This window comes from Crocodylus porosus, unplaced genomic scaffold (assembly GCF_001723895.1).
Source record: "Crocodylus porosus isolate Cpor-Errol unplaced genomic scaffold, CroPor_comp1, whole genome shotgun sequence".
Taxonomy (NCBI): Eukaryota; Metazoa; Chordata; order Crocodylia; family Crocodylidae; genus Crocodylus; species Crocodylus porosus.
This window is the reverse complement of record NW_017728909.1, coordinates 48,982,503-49,000,453: the sequence shown is the minus strand read 5'-3', so window position 1 is coordinate 49,000,453 and position 17,951 is coordinate 48,982,503. Positions and strand designations below refer to the sequence as shown.

Below are 17,951 nucleotides of genomic sequence, written 5' to 3'. Positions count from 1 at the left end.
CCACTCGTCCTAGACACTGAGTTCCCCTGCCCTCAAGGACCCCAGCACCTCACCCACTAGTCTCCTCAACTTGTTGAAGTTGGCCCTCCTAAAGTCTAGGGCTACTGTCTTGCTGCAGGCCCTTAACACCCTGCGCTGCGTGGTGAATTCCAGCAAGCGATGATTGCTATCGCCCAGGTGGTCAAGAACCTGGACGCCTCTTACCAGGTCATTGCCTGTGGCCAGGACCAGGTCCAACAGGGCGTTTCCTCTGGTGGGACCGTGCACCTCCTGGATTAAGTGGAGGTCCTGTATCTCAGCTGGGACCCTCCTGGAATGGTCCGTCCTGGCTGACTGTTCCTCCCAGCAGATGTCCGGGTGATTTAAAATCACCTGTGGTAGGTAAGTACCGATCGGAGCCCAGGTGGCTTGTCCAGGCGTGGGAAGGCTCCTGCTGCTGCGTGTATCCTGACAGAGGCCTGTGGGGAACATGCACCCCCAATTTGAACGCGGGGTGGAAGCAGATGCCGCTGCATGCTGAGCTTTGCGTCCTGAGCCCTGCTGCAGCTGCCCTGGGAGCGCTGTGATGCCACATGCATCTGGGTGCTGGGGTGACACCTCTGTGACAGATTGTGAAGGGGCACGTGCCCAGGTCTCCTCCAGGGTGCAAACAGAGGCAGGAGGTCCCCCCCCTCCCCCCGTGCCTGGATGAGCCACCCTGTCTCTGATCATCCTACCACCTGGCTTGGCTGGTGCCCCACTCACTCCAGACCCTGCCCCTGCCTCTGCTCCACACTCTCCCTCTTTTAAATACTAGATCAGCTTTTGAATTAAAGTGCAACCCAGGATCTATTGCGCACAACCTCTCCCACAGACTGACCTGCTGGGTGGGGCTGTGGCACACAGTAGATCCTGGGTAGCACTTTAATTCAAAAAGTGACCTGGTACTTAAAAAGGTTGGAGAACACTGCCCTAGACAAATTGGAGGATTGGGCCAAAAGAAATTTCATGAGGTTCAATAAGAACAAGTGCAAAGTCGTGTACATAGGATGGAAGAATCCCATCCACTGCTACAGCCTGGGGACTGACTGGCTGTGCAGCAGCTCTGCAGAAAAGGACCTGCGGGTTACAGTGGATAGTAAGATTGATATGAGTCAGCAGCGTGCTCTTGTTGCCAAGAAGGCTAATAGCATACTGGGATGCATTATTAGAAGCATTGCCAGCAGATTGAGGGAAGTAATTGTTCCCTTCTATTTGGCACTGATAAGGCCACATCTGGAGTACTGTGTTCAGTTTTGGGCCTCTCGCTATAGAAAGGATGTGGACAAGTTGGCAAGAGTCCAGTGGAGGGCAGTGAAAATGGTTTGGGAGCTGGGGCACATAACTTCTGAGGAGAGGCTGAAGGAACTTGGTTTATTTAGCCTGCAGAAGAGGAGGCTGAGAAGGGATTTTATAGCAGTTTTTAACTAGCTGAAGGGTGCTCCAAAGAGGATGGAGTTAGACTATTTTCTGTAGTGGCAGATGACCAAGCAAGGAACAATGGTCTCAAGTTGCAGCAAGGGAGGTTTAGGTTGGATATTAGGAAGAACTTTCTCCTTAGGAAGGTGGTGAAGCACTAGAAAGGGTCACCTAGAGAGGTGGTGGAATGTTAATCCTTGGAGGTTTTTAAGACCCAGCTCTACAAAGCCCTGGCTGGAATGATATAGTTGGATTAGTCCTTCTCTGAGCAGGGAGTTGGACTAGATGACTTCCTGAGGTTCCTTCCAACCTTAGTTTCCTATGAGTCTCTGATAAATTGCATTATATTGATAGTATTAGCCTCAGAGTTTCCTGCTCCTTTGGTGGAACGATCCTTTTAGTCAGAAGTTTCTGAAATGAAATCCTTTTTCATCTTGGTTGATTATGGTCTTGTTATTAGGCTAAAAGAAGTGAGGTACTGAAATGATCAAAACTATTTTCTGTGCTTGAAACCATGGGGAGCTTGTTTGATAGTCATGTAATAATACTAAGTGTCAAATTGGAATTGAATGTTGTTGGTGTCCTTCATCTGTTTTATAGGAATTGTGAAGAAATAATATAATTGGACTTTTGATTTTAGTCATCTTAAAACTGAAAAGGTTTTCCTTGAAAAGAAAAGAATAGTAAAAATGTCTCTCTCCTTTTCTATTTATTTGCATCATCAGTATTTTGGGCACTGGAATCTCCTTGGAACACTATAGTTTTTTTGTGTATGTAGGACATGACTGCTTTCACATTTCTAAAATTTGTTGTTCAGGTTTTTTCCCCCCTGTCAGGGTTTAGAGGGGCAGAGTGGCTTCTTTTTTATTTATTTTTTAGCTCAAAACCAAATTTACTCTGTTGTTTTCCATAACGGATGACTGGTGGTTAATAAACATTTACTTTTCCTTTAAGACAGTTAATTTACACTTTTTGTGCATTGAGTCAATATCCTGTATGCAAATACAGACTCTTTCAACCTTTTTCCCAGAGGTGTCCTTTTCCAGTGTTACTACTGTTTCATAACTGTTGATTATATAATAGGTGAAAAGCAAATTGTCAGTTGACTTCAGAAGAAGTTCTCTGGACTGTGACACTGCCTGTACCAAGCTGAATACCTTTGCAAGTATTTTTTTTGGGGGGGCGTTCTTTTTTTCCTCAATTCCTCATTTTTTCTTTTTTTTTCTCAGAGGAATACAGAAAGTTTTAATGTTCTGGCACACCACACAGAGCAACTCATAGTATTGTAGTGATGGAATTTGAATAAAGACCATCTAGAGCAGAGGTGGTCAACCTGCAGTATAAGTACTGACTATGGCACAGGCAGCCTGTGTGTGGGGCACTCAGAAGATCAGGGGAAAGAAAGGCAGCACAGTGTCAGATAGGAAAAGGAGCAGAAACCAGACTATCAAATTAGGCAGGGAGCAGAAAGCAGAGCAGCAGATCAGGCAAGGGAAAAGGATAGTGTAATTCAGGGAGGTGTGGGGCTAATGTGGCATGTTTGCCAAAAAGGTTGGCCTGTACTAGTCTAGAGCAGATGCTCAACCTCCAGCCAGTGGGCCATATCGGGCCCACAGAGCTGTGTCATCCAGCCCAGGTCTGGAAATATGTTGGTGCTTGCAGAGTGGTGGCAGTCCTAATTGATGTTCCCCTGCTGCCAGATTTCTGGATCCATGGCATGAGAAGCTCCATGGGGCAGATGATGTGGCTCTGCACATTACATCACACCAGCTCGAGCAACCATGCAGCATTGTTCAACAGTCACATTCAGTGCCTGGGGTCAGGCAGGCTCTGGGCAGGTGCACCAGATCCCACCCATGCTGGCGCTGGCCTGCAGACTGGTTGCGCATGACTCATGTGACCCACAGGGCCAGATACGTTGAGCACCACTGGTTTAGAGGGTTGCAGCAAATATCAGACACAAGTCATTCCCTTAAGGCTGGTTCTGAAAAAAATGTCAGGCATGAAGCCAAATACTGATTAGGGTAGGAGAGGGGTGTTTGAAAGCATTTCCTAGTGTCACCCCACATTGGGTGATCATCCTGTTCCTTCTCTGCTCTCCCCACTCAGTTTTCAGTTTCTCATGTTGATGTCTTTCAGGTTTCTGGTTTTTGCTGTGTCCCTGCACTGTTCGTGATTTATTTCCTTTGCTTTCTTCACTTCAGATTCTAAACTTGTAGACAAGGTACACAGCATGATTTGCTCTGTGGAGCACAGCTCATTAGCAAGGCATTCCACTTGGCTTATGAGCCTCTTAGGGTGGAGGCCATCAGCTGTTTCTCTTCACCCTCAAGTAGCAACCATTTGTATTCCCCCACTGGGTAGTCTTCCCCTCCCCTATTACCAGAATAATAGGTTAGTGTTTAACTGTAGATTGACTGGATTTCCTGATTCTCGTGTCCGGTTTCCCTGATTCTCCACTATACTCAAGAGATTTAGCCCACACAGTTTTGAAGGACACTGCAATTTTTCAAAGGGTTGTTATAATGCAGTACCCCAAAAGCTCTCTGGAGCTGGCTGCTCTGCCTAAACCATTCAGAATCAAGTATGTATGTGAATTCCTGAGCCTATAAAAACTTTACAGCCTCTTTCAGGCTTTTGTAATCAATTTTTAATTGCATTTTGCTTTAGTGGCAAACAAGGCCCTGTATAAATTAACTTTCCACTCAAAACATTGGTTCTTATCCTTATTAGTTTCTCCAGTAAAATACCTTGTTACTTTAACAGTTTCTACAGTTTCACAAGTTCCTCTCCCTCCTTCAGTTTCTTAGCTGGTTAAATAATTTTTGTATCTGTGTTTACATTGGTAGATCTTTGCCAACTTGGAGTTAACAATACCGTGAAGTAGTTAGCGGCAGGAGCGATGCATGGGGGTACACTGTCAGTGGTGCCTGCAGGTGGTTGCTGACCCCTGGTCGGCACTCGCCACCCTCCCGCCCCTGCTGCCGGCACTGTTGGTGGTGTCTGCAGGAGCTCTGTGCTTACTGCCACCAGGCTCCTGCCACCACACTTCTGTTGCCACCACTCCCAGCCACTGGGGGCACATGCTGTTCATGTTTAGCAGCGTTAGCCTGAAGTCAGGCAGAAGGCAAAATATATTTGCGCCTTATAGATTAAAAAAGTCAGAGACATATAGCAGAACTTTTGTGAGTCCTAGCTTACTTCACCATGGAGTATGCCAAGGGTTTATTTTTTCCAAAACATGCCTTTCTGCAAACAATAAAGTCTTCAGTTTCTATTTCTCTCATTAAGCATCTGAAAAGTATATAAATTATGCCTCACCTTTTTCCCTTCTTTACACCATAAAACTTGGTTAGGAACTAAAGTCAAGTCCCTAATTAACTGGTGTTACTGTAGTTGTTTTGTTGTTGGTTCTTTTCAGGGAGTTATCAAAAAACAGGGCTGGAAAGGCTATTTAGTCCCACCCCCATTCAAGGCAGCATGACCTTTTGTCTAAACAAGAGCTATCACACTCATCAGGCCCTGCAGGCTGGGTTGGGCCCACAGACTAAACCTGTGTGCATCGGATTCAGCGTGCAGAGCTGGTGTGGGTGTCACGTGCAGCACACATCCTGGACCAACCCTGCATACAGCATGCAGCACACATGCCAACTCTACTCCCGCATACAGTAGGCTGTCTCAGGCTGGCATATGTTGCACACAGCATGCAGGGCCAGTTCAAGGTATGCTGCAATGCAGCATGCAGGGGTCCAGTCTGATACCCACAAGCACCACTATGATCCAGATGATAGGGCTTCATGGGCTGGCTCCAACCTGTGGGTCATATCTTTGACACTCAGGTCTAAACCAGGGGCGCTCAACTCCCAAGCTCCCCCCTGCCCAAAATTTTGGCAGGGGGGTAGGGAACAGTGGCAGCATTAGTTGCTGCTCCCCTGCTGCCAACTTTCTGGATTTCTAGATTTTATGGTAAGCCTTGTGGGCTGGATAATGCAGACTTGCATATTAGATTGGGTGTGTGGGTTGGGTATAGGCCTGATCCACTGAGTGTGCAGGTCAGGGCAAGCATGTTTCTGATATGCTGGGCACATAGGGCAGGGAGAAAAGATTAAGCACCACTGGTTAAATCATTTCAAACAAACATTTATCTAGCTTGCAGTTAGAAGCATTCAGTGATGGAGAATCCCCAGCCTTTTCAGATAGCATGTTCTTGTACTTTCTCTCATTGTTAGGAATCTCTTCCTAATAGCTAAATCTTGCTTGTTTCAGCCCATTACTTCTTGTCCTGTCCCTATTGACACAGAGAGCAACTGTCTGCCAGGTACTTAAAACAACCCTTTTTCTGTTTAAAGACTGTTACCAAATCCCCCTTGATTATCTTTTCTTCAAATGAAGTAGTCGTCATTCTTCCAGCCTTTCCCCCCATATTTCATATTTTCTAAACCTCTGATAGTTGTTGGTGGTCTCCTCTGATCTCTTCAGTTTGTCCTTCTCAAAGCGCAGTGCCCAGAACTAGATGCAGTACCCTAGAGGAGGCCTTGCCAGTGGAAGAGTTATTCCTTGTAATACACGTGATGCTCGACTTAATACATCTCATTATGCTATTTTTTTCCTTCCAACAGCATTACAGTGTTGAGTCATATTTAGCTTGTGATCCACTATAACCCTAAGCATAATCACCATCAACATCTGCATGCTCCTCACTGGTTGTATAATATTGAGATAAAGCATTTGACTGATGGGAGTTGCTGTTTGAAACTTGTGCAATGAAACTGATTTTTGGGGGGAATGATTTGAATGAGGAAGTTAGAGCATGATGCACTGAAATTGAGAGATCTTTCCAAACATTGGGAACAAAACAAAAGGACCTGCAAAGACTACAATGGTAGAAGGCAAGGTTGTTTGGGTAGATGTGATATCATTTATTAGACCAACTGAGTGGTAGAATGGTAGAAGGAAGGTAAGAGTGAAGTAGGTATTCAATTATAGGCAATGTGAAGGAAACGAAGGAGGACAAAAGACCCAGAATATGGGCAGGATACTTAGAGGCATGATGGGCATCTACACTGACTCAGGCTATAGGCATTACCTTTGAGCCAGGAAAAAAGCACCTGTTTTCTGGCCACAAAGAGCAAGTGTTCAAGCATTTCAGCAGTTTATACAGAAAGAAACTGCTTCTGTCACAAACTGCTAACTCTTTCAAAGAGCAACTATGCTGCTCTGGGAAGTTGTTTACAGGTATGTATATATAATACCATAAAAACAATAACTGGGGCTCCCTGGAGACCCTTTTAGCACCACCTGTATCCTACAGTCCCCAGCTGTCCTGGGAGAGCGGGAGAATGGCTGGCTGCCTGGTAACAGCAGCCAGCTGTCAGGGTCCCCAGAGCTGCTGCCCATTTTCCAGCCCCAATCAAGGGACCAGACAGGGTAATTCTGGGGGCTGCCTCCTGCCTGGTCCTGCAAATCAGCTGATCAACAGCATTGGGCAAGGGGGATCTGAGACCCAGAGGATGTCCCTGCCCCCTGTTCTGTCCTGCTGATGGGTGCTATGTCCCAGCTTCAGGGCCAGTGGAGCTCCAGCTGCCCTCTGCCTGGTGTTCTGGCTGGAAGGTGCCCCTGGCCTTCTGCAGTGCCCCCACAGCTGCTAAAGCACAGGCTCCTACCTTTGCTCTGACAGCCGTGGGAGGAGTGTTGCCCCTACATCCAAAACACTGGCAACATTCCTCCAAAACGCCTATGTTGCCCTAATCAGGGACAAGAGCTGCCCAGCCCTGCAGGAACCCATGTCTATCCTTTGAATAGCAGAGTTCCCTCATGTTGTTTAAAGGGCAGCCTAATTTCCTGGCACTATTTAAAAACACTGGGATCCTCAGTGCTGTTTAAAGGGAAGTAAAGCCTCCAGTTACTGCCCTAGGAGAGAATGTGCCAGAGCTGCAAGTAGAGCTCCAGTTTGCTGGCACAGGAAAGCAGGGGCAGGGAGGGCTGCCTCTCCCCTGCTGTTACCTCCAGCTTGATGCCCATGTGATATTGGCTGGAGACAGCCAGTCTGCCACAGGGGCCTGGGCAGGGGTAGGAAAGGAGCATCTCCCTGTTGCCCCTTAGCTAGAGAGCTCACTTTTGAGGTGACTAGCTCTCTTGGCATACACCTGTATGCCCCTGCTTCTTACCACATTTTCCAGTACTGCAAATTTCCTGGAAACATGCAGTCCTGGAATTGAATGCCTATCCCTGGCCTGAAAGGTATTATATTTCTGCTTATGTCTATTATCACTAGGGTTTCTAGATTGCAACATTTCCCTGGTGCAGCTGCTGTTAGGATGACTGAAAGGGGAAGTTCTAGTAAATTTTGCATGGCATTTGGAGTGGTCACTCAAGCATGGGAAGCATCCCTGTTGGTCTGAATTCTGGGGCCCAGCTGCTCTGTTAGGGTTTGCTGGGTGTCTAGTTCTCAAATACACTGGCAAGTCACACCATCATAGGTGGAAAGCATGCTTCAGAATAATGGTTGACTTGGGTCTGTACTCTTTGCCAGCTAGCCTTAGAGTAGCCCAGATGCTATTCTTCTTATCCCTCCTTTGTTAGAAGTCCAACGGGCCAAAGCCAAAAAGCATACAAAATATCACTTAGCTGGACTCGGCTTTCTCGAAAAAAATGGCACAAATAATGAACTGGATAGAACTTAGAGTACTTTTGGTCAGACTGGACTTTAAATTTGGACAAAAAAGCTGTCTTCAATATAAGATTACAAGTAGTGATCTGCTTTACAGGGTGAAAGTTAGTTCAGCAAAACAGAACACTGGCATTCTTCTGAAAAATAGGGGAAACAAACATCTCTGGCTTAGGCCATGACATTCATTTGCTAAGTAATTTAGAAGCTTCTTTGTTGAAGCTGCTGTACAAATGTGTGTTTTATTAGGGAAGTTCCAACACCTAAATTTATACGATTTCCACTGTCATGTAATGAAGTGACTTATACCGGATGGCTCTGCAACTGTTGCACATTCATAGACTGCCCCTGAAGGGTGCGGCTTGTCCCAAATAGGAAGGACCCGTAACTCAGGAAGTAGCTGCAGAAGGAAATTTGAGGAGTGAGTGTGCTTCCTGCATAGGGGAGAAGTTTGCAAGTTTTTGAGTCAGCAGCTGTGGGTGGGGTGGAGCTGCCACTGTACCCTCTTTTAATAATAAATACATATTCTCTTATTTACTCTGTGTCATCATTCGGAGGGCTTTGCTTGTTTGGGCTAACCCTTCAAACAGGAGACTGCAAGGTCACTAAACAGTAGGCTAGGCACCATTTCATTCTCATTCTGTTGAATAATAACTTGAGATCTGGGAAACATGCCATATAGTGAGAGAGAGAAAAAGAGGCTCAACCTGTTTACTTTCACCAAGAGAACCTGAAGAGGTAACTTGGTCATAGGCTACAAGTGCTTTTAAGGCTAGGAAATAACTAATATGAGATGGCTCTTTAATCAAGTAAAATGGTTTAGTGGGTGGGTGCTGAAGCTAGATAAAATTGGGTAAGAAACAAGGTGCAATTTTTTAATGATAATACAAAAATTTACTTAGTAATGTGGTAGAGTCTCCATCACTTGAAGTGTGCAAGTCAAGTCTGAATACCTTTTTTAAAAAGAAATGCTAGAGCTCCAGCAGATTTTATTGGCTTGCAGAAGATATTAGGGTTGTGCCAAATGGCACTGTTCCATTTTGCCTTGAGTTTCGATGGTTCAGTGGAGCAGTGTTCCTTTTCTAATTTCATTTCAATACAAAAAAGTTGTTCCATTCCATTCCGTCGAAACGGAAAGGCTGTTTTGACACTATTTCAAAGTTTCACTGGGGATGGGAAGTCGGCCAACCTGGGCTGACTTCCCATCCCCAGCACTAGATCAGGCCGGAGTCTGGAAGTCAGCACAGCTGAGCTGACTTCCCATCCCCTGCACTAGATTGTGTTGGGGGTGGCGAGGCAGCCCAGCTGAGCTGCCTCCTGCCCCGGTGCAATCTAGCATGGGGGATGGGGGGTGGTGGATGCGGAGTCAGCCCAGCTGGGCTGGCTTCCCGTCCCCTGCCAGCTCTTGCGCTGGGGATGGGAAGTTGACCCAGCTGGACTGACTTCCCATCCCCAGCCTATGGTCGAAACATTTTGATGGTCAAAGCGTTTGGACTAGCTTCGTTTTGTTTTGAGGCTATTTCAATGGCCTTTGTTTCGTTCTGATTTTGCTGTTTCGACCTTGAAATTAGTCAAAACAGTGTTGGAATGAAACGGACAGTGAAATTTCACACAGTCCTAGAAGATATTACTGGGTGAAGTTTTATGGTTTTCACTGTGCAGAAAATCCGGCTAGATTGGGGGTGTCCAAGTCGTCTGGCTGTGTAAGCTGGATGACAGAGGGGTGTTAGGCCAGTCTGAGGGCTGGATTAGGTCCACAGACTAGCCTCTCATGCTGGATTCAGCCCCAGGGCTAGTCTGGTGGGGATACCAGATGCAGCGTGTGCTCTGGATCAGCCATGTGTGTTGCTTATCAGACATACACTGGGCCCAGCCCTGTCCTTGGACCCAGCAGCATGTGGGACTGATCCAGAGCATGTAATACATGCAGAGTACAGGGCTAGTCTGGGGTGTGGACTTCATGTTGTACCCTCACCAGACTGGTCCTGTGCACTGAATCTAGCACATGGGGCCTGTCTGTGGGCCTCAACCAGCCTAGCCCCAGATTTAGTGTGCAGGGCCATTCTGGCATGGGTGCCACAACTGGTGCATGCCAGCTCCAGCCTAGCATGGCACATAGTACATGCTGCATGCAGTGCCCGCTCCAAACTGGCCTCATGAACTCTATAGGCCTGATCTGGATTAGCCCCAGTTTCATTCTGTAGAGCTAGTCTGGCATGGGTGCCTACATGTAGCATGCACCCCAGACTGGCTCCAGATGGACTTCACATGCGTGCTGTATGCCAGATCTGGTTCACAGGCTAGATCTTTGATACCCCTGGGCTAGATGGTCAGCATGAAATATATGAATCTGTTATTTGTTGGAATTCTTTAATGTGACCTGCTGGTTGGCAGTGCCAATTTCATTTCTTATTTTCAGTGAGTCTGTAATAGCTAGTTACAAGAAAAGCCACCTCACAGCTGTAAACCCAATGCATTATGCTTGCACAAGGGACTTTACCTGAAGTTGTCAGGGCAGCTATACTTTTCCTGTGGGTGATATCTTTTAGATACTTGTAAGAAAACTAGGCAACCAAATGCTAGTGATAATCTGAAGTGAGTATGTGGAGCTGAGCTACTTTGAAGAAAATATTTATATTAGGGATGCAAATGTGATGCATATAATGAAATGGGAAGTAATTTGTGGAATGATATTAGTCATCAGCTGGAGTTTTGAAAAACATCTGGAACTTGTTCTTTTTCAGGTGTTGAAATTGAAGAAAGTGCTCTCTGGATTGCACTATGGACTGCACAAAGGAAAGTGGTGATGTCTCTTCTGATAATGGGTTTCTGCTTCGAGTGGGCCTCAATGATAATAAAGCTGGAATGCAAGGACTGGATAAAGAAAAAATCAACAAAATCATAATGGAGGCCACCAAGGTTTGTTTATATAACCTTTCATTGGTGTTGGCTATAGATAAGTTTCTTTGTATTTTACTTGTTGTTTCTGCTTATATAAAGTATTGTATTTTGCCTTAATAAAGGGAGCCGCCTTGCAGCTCTCTCCAAGGTCATGCATGTTGGGTACACAATACGTTACCTTCCCCCAAACTGATGGGGAATCTGCTAGAAAAGTTGGAATCTGTAACTGTTTTTAGACTCCTCTGTACTTAATAACCCCATGTGAAAGGACAGGCAGATCTGGGATTTACTAAAGGGGGTGTGTGGCATAATGCCCCTCAGACCTTGTAGAGATGGATATGAAGCATGGTTGGAACCCTGGATTGGCAGGAGATGCTGTGGAGCCGGACAGGGAGCAGTTGCACAAGGGGATAAATCCTTCTTTTCATTTTCAGAGACTCTTTTTTTCATGGACTAGCCTGGGGATGACTCTTCAGGAATAACTCTTAATTATCTTACCATCACATTCCTTTTTAACAATAGTGGTCAAGGTAGCCTTACATTGGTTGTTACTTTATGGAAAAAATACTTTATTGAAAACCTTAAAAAACTGTTGCTTTAGATATTGTTTTATGTATTGCTATTCCTTTCACTATACAAAAAATATTTGCTTGAAACCAGTATTTTTGTTTGTCGTGTATTTCATCTGATCCATCTGTTTATTGTTTCGTGAAGACATAACTCCTTTTAAGAGATGTGCTATTGGCAATTTGTGGAAATAATTTCTGTATAATTACCAGAGATCCTGGTTTTCTCCATTTAAAAAATCCAAAATTCTCTGAGTAAACCCCCCCAAAATCCACATTTTTCCACTATTAAAATGAAACACCACTCTGTGTGTGTGTGTGTGTGTGTGTGTGGGTATCAGTTGAACACAATGTTAGTGATATATTTACAATTTCAAAGCAATCTGGAAGCCTACCAGTGTCTCAGTCATTATAAAATAAATTCTAAATACCTTTATATTTTGGTGTTTGATTTTGTTTTTCTTACCATGGAAAATCAGAGCTCTTTGCCCTTTGTTCTGTCCTTCCTTACCCCGTCGATGCTTTGTGGCGCTAAGGAGCGCCGATATACTGGTACCCTGTCCCTGCTTATGCCATTGCCCCTCACTCCCAACCCACAGCCCTGCTGGTGTCCCTTACTCTCGAGCTACAGCCACCCAGCCCTGCCAGTGCCTTTTATTCCTGACCCATAGCCCCCCCCCACTCCTCCAGTCCCCACTGGTGCCCCTCATTCCCAACCCACTGCCTCCTGCCCCCAGGCCCCAGCCCATCCAGTATGTGTGTGTGTATGTAGGGCAGGGGGCATAGATGACCACATAGGCGATGAGTTGGGGGGAAATAGGGGGCCACATGCCCCCCTAGATTTTTGTGCCCACAGTGGGGCCGTAGGGGGCTACAGCCTGGGCCCAGTCAGCACTGGGTAGGAGCTGTCTTTATGGCCCAGCAGATGGGACCCAGTGCGGGAGGGCCCAGTGGGCAGGACTGAGCAGGAGGATAGAGTGGGGTGGGGAGGCTTGGTGTTGCTACCACTACCTGGAGTTCTGTGCTGCCATGGTTGCCAAGATGAGGCACAGTGATGATGGTATGGAGTTGTACCCCCATAACCAGCTTGTATGGAAGTCTGAAACGTTCTCCCAAGACTCTCTTCCCTTTTGTTTTGTCCAAAAACCTTTCCAAAATCATTCACTGCTTTGTGTTACATTGTGAGGTACTGTAAGAGCAATAAAGGAGAATCCAGACTTTAAACAGTGAAAAAATATACAACTAACCCAGAAGAGAGAGCATAGGAGTCTTCTTTCTTCATCGCCACAATAGTGTTTGCTTATAGAAAGGAGAGGTGATATCCCTTGTATTTGGATGCAGTTTCCCTCAATCTCTACTAGTTAGAAATCAGTATAATCCTCGGCTACATTCATGACTTCAGCAATCTCCCTGAATAATCGGTTCCATATATTGTGTAAAGAAGTGTTTTGTTTCATCAGTATTGCATGTTATATCTTTCAGTTTATATGTCCCCATATTCTTGTGCTTGGAAACTAATAACGTCTGTACTCTGTATCTATTTTTCTCTATATCATTATTGGCTACTATAAATACCTTTATTATAACCCCATTTTATTCATTTCCTTTCTAAGATAAGGAATCTCAGTCTTTTCATCCTCTTTTCATTTGAGAGATTTTTCTATGACACTAACCATTCTCATAACTCTGGTCTTCTGAGCAGTTTATAAATCTGCAATATTTTTTGTGATCGCTAGTGCATATATGACTCTAGATAAGGCTGTATACCATATATAATGCTGATTTATATAATAGTATCTTTTTTTCTCTCGACGAACCTAGGTGGATCTGTGAGGAAGTGCTGGTCATGTAAAGTAAAAATGCTTTGCTCAGTGGGTACATCTACACGAGATGCTATATTGCCATAGTGCCAGCAGGCGCAATCTGTGAGGTGGACGCTAGTGCACAGTAGCATTGGAAATGACCTGTGAGGTGCCAGGCCTATACAGTAACACAGTACTTAAGCAAGTACTAAATGACTGCACAGTAGCAACTGTGCAGTCCTGCGCATGTCTAGACATGCCCAGTGTTTTCTAATACACAAAAGAAAACAGTGCAGAGGGTAGAGTTTTTTGGGGTTATTTCTGCTTTGTGTGTGTGTGTTTATTTCTGAATTTTAGTGTAACACTCTGGGATGAGTTCCCTCCACTTCTGAGCCTAACAAATTTCCTGAAAAATACAGTAAACTTTGAGGAGGGACAGAAGACTATTAACTTTATGTATGTTGAATGTGTAAATTATAGACCATCATAGTTATTCTTTTTAAGTGTACCTGATTATTTGAAAATCTAAAACATGTACTGGTGTGATATTCTTAAGTAATCCGTAAAATATCTAGAATTTAAAATATGATGAGGCTGAATTTGCTTCTCAGATAAAATTACTTTAATTTTATTACAGCTGTTTTTTAATATAACTTAGATCTGTGTAGATAAATGATGTCTTTTTATAGTTTAATAATTCTAGAGAGAAATCAATTTAAAAATATATCTTTTTTTCTTTTGGGTAGGGTTCCAGATTTTATGAAAATGAGCTTAAAAAAGATCAACAAGTTAACCAACGCATTGAAAAAATGATGCAGCTGAAAGAGAAAATTACCAGCCAGCAGCTCTTGAAAGCACAGCTCCAGGTACCAATCAACTTTCCAGTTTTTAGAGTGGAGAAAATATAATTGGTTTGGGGGTGTGATTTAATGATGTCTGTCCTACTTTTTTAAAATGGTGCCTAAGGTGCTATCTGCCTAGTTCCATTTATAAGTTGAGAAGAGCTGTTCAGAAAAAAACCCAGAGATTGCTTTGATTATATAAATGTATGTTTAGTTACAAAAAAGAAAATTAAAATACATATAAAAATAATCTCATGTGAAGTGTTTCTTGTATGAACATGAGGGAATTAAATCGACTCTTCTTTCCCAATCCTGAAAACAACTAATCAATCATTATCAAATCCATTGCTTATGGTGAAGTTTTATGCAATCTGTTCATTTACTTTCTTAAGTGTCATAGCAGTATTTTCATTTAAACAACTTGCTTCTCTTCTTTAAAACAACTTCCTGGTTAATGCGTGTAGATGGGGAAAACATTGTTTTATTTCTGCAGGTGGTGTTACTAAGATAATAGTGTCATCCAAGTCTTTAAGAGTTTTACAGATGCAATCTTACTGAAACTTGTGAATAAACTGGACATAGATGCATGTTCTGCAGTAGAAAGATGGTTTCCTTTTACTGAGCTGTATGCATGCACACCCGGTTTTAGTGGATCCTTTTCTTGTCTATGAGAAACACTTCTGCATAAGTATTCAGATACTGTAGTGATGGGTTTTTGGTTGCTAAGAACTTTTTTCCATCTACTCAGTTGGTCTAAGAAAAGATATCACATCTACTCAAAGAACATTGCCTGCTTATGATACTGTAGTGATTGATGATGTTATAAGAACCTTGATAGTGTTGCATACAGAATCAGAGTTAAAATAAAAATGTTAAGGTGGTTAAAGTAAGGCATTAAAAAGTTAGGAAAGGACAGAATTGTTTTCCTGTGCAACTTGAATATGTTTATTTGTATAAATGCATTAATAGTTTTCCTTTTGCATTACAGCAGCGCTGTCCAACTTCTGAGTGGTTATGGGCCACAGGCCCTTCAGCCACTTGCCACATGAGTATGCCCCCATCCTGTCCAAATCCTGTCTTTCTTTATCCTACAGTCTTTAGTCTCATTCTCTCCTATTTCCTCATAAGCTAGGAACAACTTTGGAAAGTAGGGCTGGAAGTGACCTCATAAGGTCATCTAGTCCAGCCCCTTGCTCAAGGCAAAATTGTCCCTGATTAAACCATACCAACTATTTGTCCTACCTGTTCTGGAAAATTTCCAGGGATGCAAAGTCCACAGCTTCTCTAGGTAGCCTGTTCCAACATGTGACTACCCTCAGAAAGTTCCTTGTAACACCAACCTAAATTCCCTCTGCTGAAGTTTGAGGCCATTTCTCCTAACCCTGTGGCCACAGAGAAAAGCCCATTTCCATCCTCTGTGTAATACCCTTTAGGTATTTGAAGGATGTTATCAAATCCCCCCTGAGTCTTCTCTTCTCCAGAATAAATAACCCTAGTTCTTTCAGCTTGTCCTTATAAGTCTTGCTTCCCTTAATAAAAAAAATTTATTAGTGGTCCCTGGCTGCCCCTTTGAAAGCTGGTGGGAAGTGCGGGCTTTCAGAGGTCACTATCAGACTGGGCAGGCTTTGTGCCTCCACCTCTGTGGGGCTTCTGGCATCCAGCTGGGAGCCCCACATGGAGACAAGGAGTGCTGTCACAGGAGCACTTGGGTTCCCTGTTCCTATGAAGGAATAAGGGCTGCTGAAGCTCCCTGAGACAGCACAGGTGTTAGTTGCTGGAGCAGCCAGGCTGGTCACATGATCAGAAGGGGGCAGGGCCAGGCCTTTATAAACAGCCCAGGCCAAAGCCTAGCAGCAGTTCCCTTTGGGCAGCCTGAGATGCAGGAGCTCTGCAGGAGAGCCAAGCAAAGCAGAGACAAGTGGTGCAGCCTGAGCACCCAAGGGGCCACACCATGGTGAGGGTGGAGAGAATCCTGACTGGGAGGCCTTTGCAAGAGAGCCAGGTGGGCCTAGATCCTATGTTGTAACCAGGAGGCTTATTGTTGCGTTACAGCCGATTGGCTTACGGTTCTGTTTAGTTATTGTTACACCGGAGGACCGGGCAAGGCTGTAGGGGTGGAGGAAGCCTCATCAGGAGCTCCCCAGGGAGGTGGGGTGCTCCCAGTGCCAGAGAGGGGTGCTGTATTGTGGGGCATCTAGACCCCGGCCCCAGAAGGGGCGAACAGATTGAGGAGCCCGGGGAGGGCACATTTAGTGAGAAGAAGCCCAGCGTGGGTGTAGGTAGAAGTCCCAGGGGGGCAGGACCTAGAGAAAGGGGGCCAGGTAAGGCGAGGGCCGCCTGAGCCCAATTGGGAAGAGTCCCAGAGGGGCTCTGCAGTGGTGGGGACCCCGGGGCCCGCGAGGGCACCATAGTAGGGGTGTATTACCCCAGCCCTGACAAGGTGCACAGCGCCGGTGAGGGCACTGTAGTTCAGGGTGCAATACCCCAGCTCTGAGAAGGGGCAAAGAGGATTTTGGGGGCCAGGCATGGCTAAGGCCACCTGAGCCCCACTTGCAAGGAGCACCAGTGAGAAGCCTGAGGGGCTCGTGTTAGGGCCAAAGGGGGGCACACAGGAAGAGAAGCCCAGGGTAGGGTGCTACTATAGAGACGAGCCCGGAGAGGGCGAGTCCGCGATTACAGAGCCCAGAGAGGGCGAGTGCGCAGAGGGACAGGCCCCAGTGGGGGGGGCACCATCTGTGCATGGAGCGGACCCCAGGAGGGGGGCGGATATAATTAGGCCCGAGAGGGCTAGCGGATAGAGGGGCGCCAGTTGCGTGACAAGCCCAGGGGCGCCGATGAAGGGGCGCCGGTTGCATGACAAGCCCAGGGGCACCGGTTACATGACAAACCCAGGGGCGCTGGTGAAGGGCACATACGGGAAACTCACCAGATCACGTCCGGTACATCTGGGAGGCTTGGGGCATGCTAAAGGGGAGGTTGGAGGCACGCATAGCCCATAAGGCTGGGGTGCACCAAGTCACTCCCTACGGAGCGGGGGACAGTATAAGCATTGCACAGTGTCCAGGGTGACAAGAGGCAGCCTCCTTTCTAGAACCATATAACAAGACGTGGCAGGCGAGTAAGAGGGTGCTGAACTGCCTACTTGGCACGGAAGGGGGCGCTAGAAAGAGATCACAGCCGCTCCTTCGCCCCGCTCCATCACAAGTGCGATGGCATGCGACTGGACAGCTGATGAGTGGGTAGAGGAGCTCCCACCTGCAGTGCCAGGAGCCCCATGTGGAGGCATGGAGCAGGCCTGGTCTGGCCTGGCAGCAGGTGGTCCCAGCTGCAGTGCTGAGAGCCCCACATGCTGGCACAGAGTGCTGGCAGATTGGGCTTCCAGCTGGGCCAGGCCAGGATGGTTCCATGCCTTGACATGCAGCTCCTCACTGGACTGCTAGAAGCCCAACATGGAGGCACGGAGCTATCCCAGCCTGCCCTGATGGAGCCAGCCTGGTTTGGTGTGAAGGTAGACACTAGCAGGCCCAACTGGGGCAGCTCTATCTGCCATGTGTAGGTCCCGGGACTCAGCCAAAGCTGCCTACTGCTGGGGGCTTTGCGTGCCATGGGCAATGAGCGCCCTGAGGGCCCACTGCCTGTTGCCGCTGTTGCTGGTGGAGACTGTGTGCCATGGGAGTGGGGCATGTGATGAGAGGACCCACACCCACCCAAATACCCCCCACACACACTTCCATAC

At 46.1% G+C, this 17,951-nt stretch overlaps 1 protein-coding gene across 2 annotated transcripts in view; it reads left to right on the top strand.

Moving 5' to 3' along the window:
• The window catches only part of POLK (DNA polymerase kappa), a 62,103-nt gene that overhangs the window by 9,053 nt on the left and 35,099 nt on the right, over positions 1–17,951 (top strand). For both annotated transcript variants that reach the window (XM_019532230.1, XM_019532229.1), the window contains exons 2-3: positions 10,849–11,023; positions 14,120–14,239. In XM_019532230.1, coding sequence (XP_019387775.1) covers positions 10,886–11,023; positions 14,120–14,239 — 258 coding nt within the window. In that variant the 5' untranslated portion in view covers positions 10,849–10,885. The remainder of the gene's footprint in view (positions 1–10,848; positions 11,024–14,119; positions 14,240–17,951) is intronic.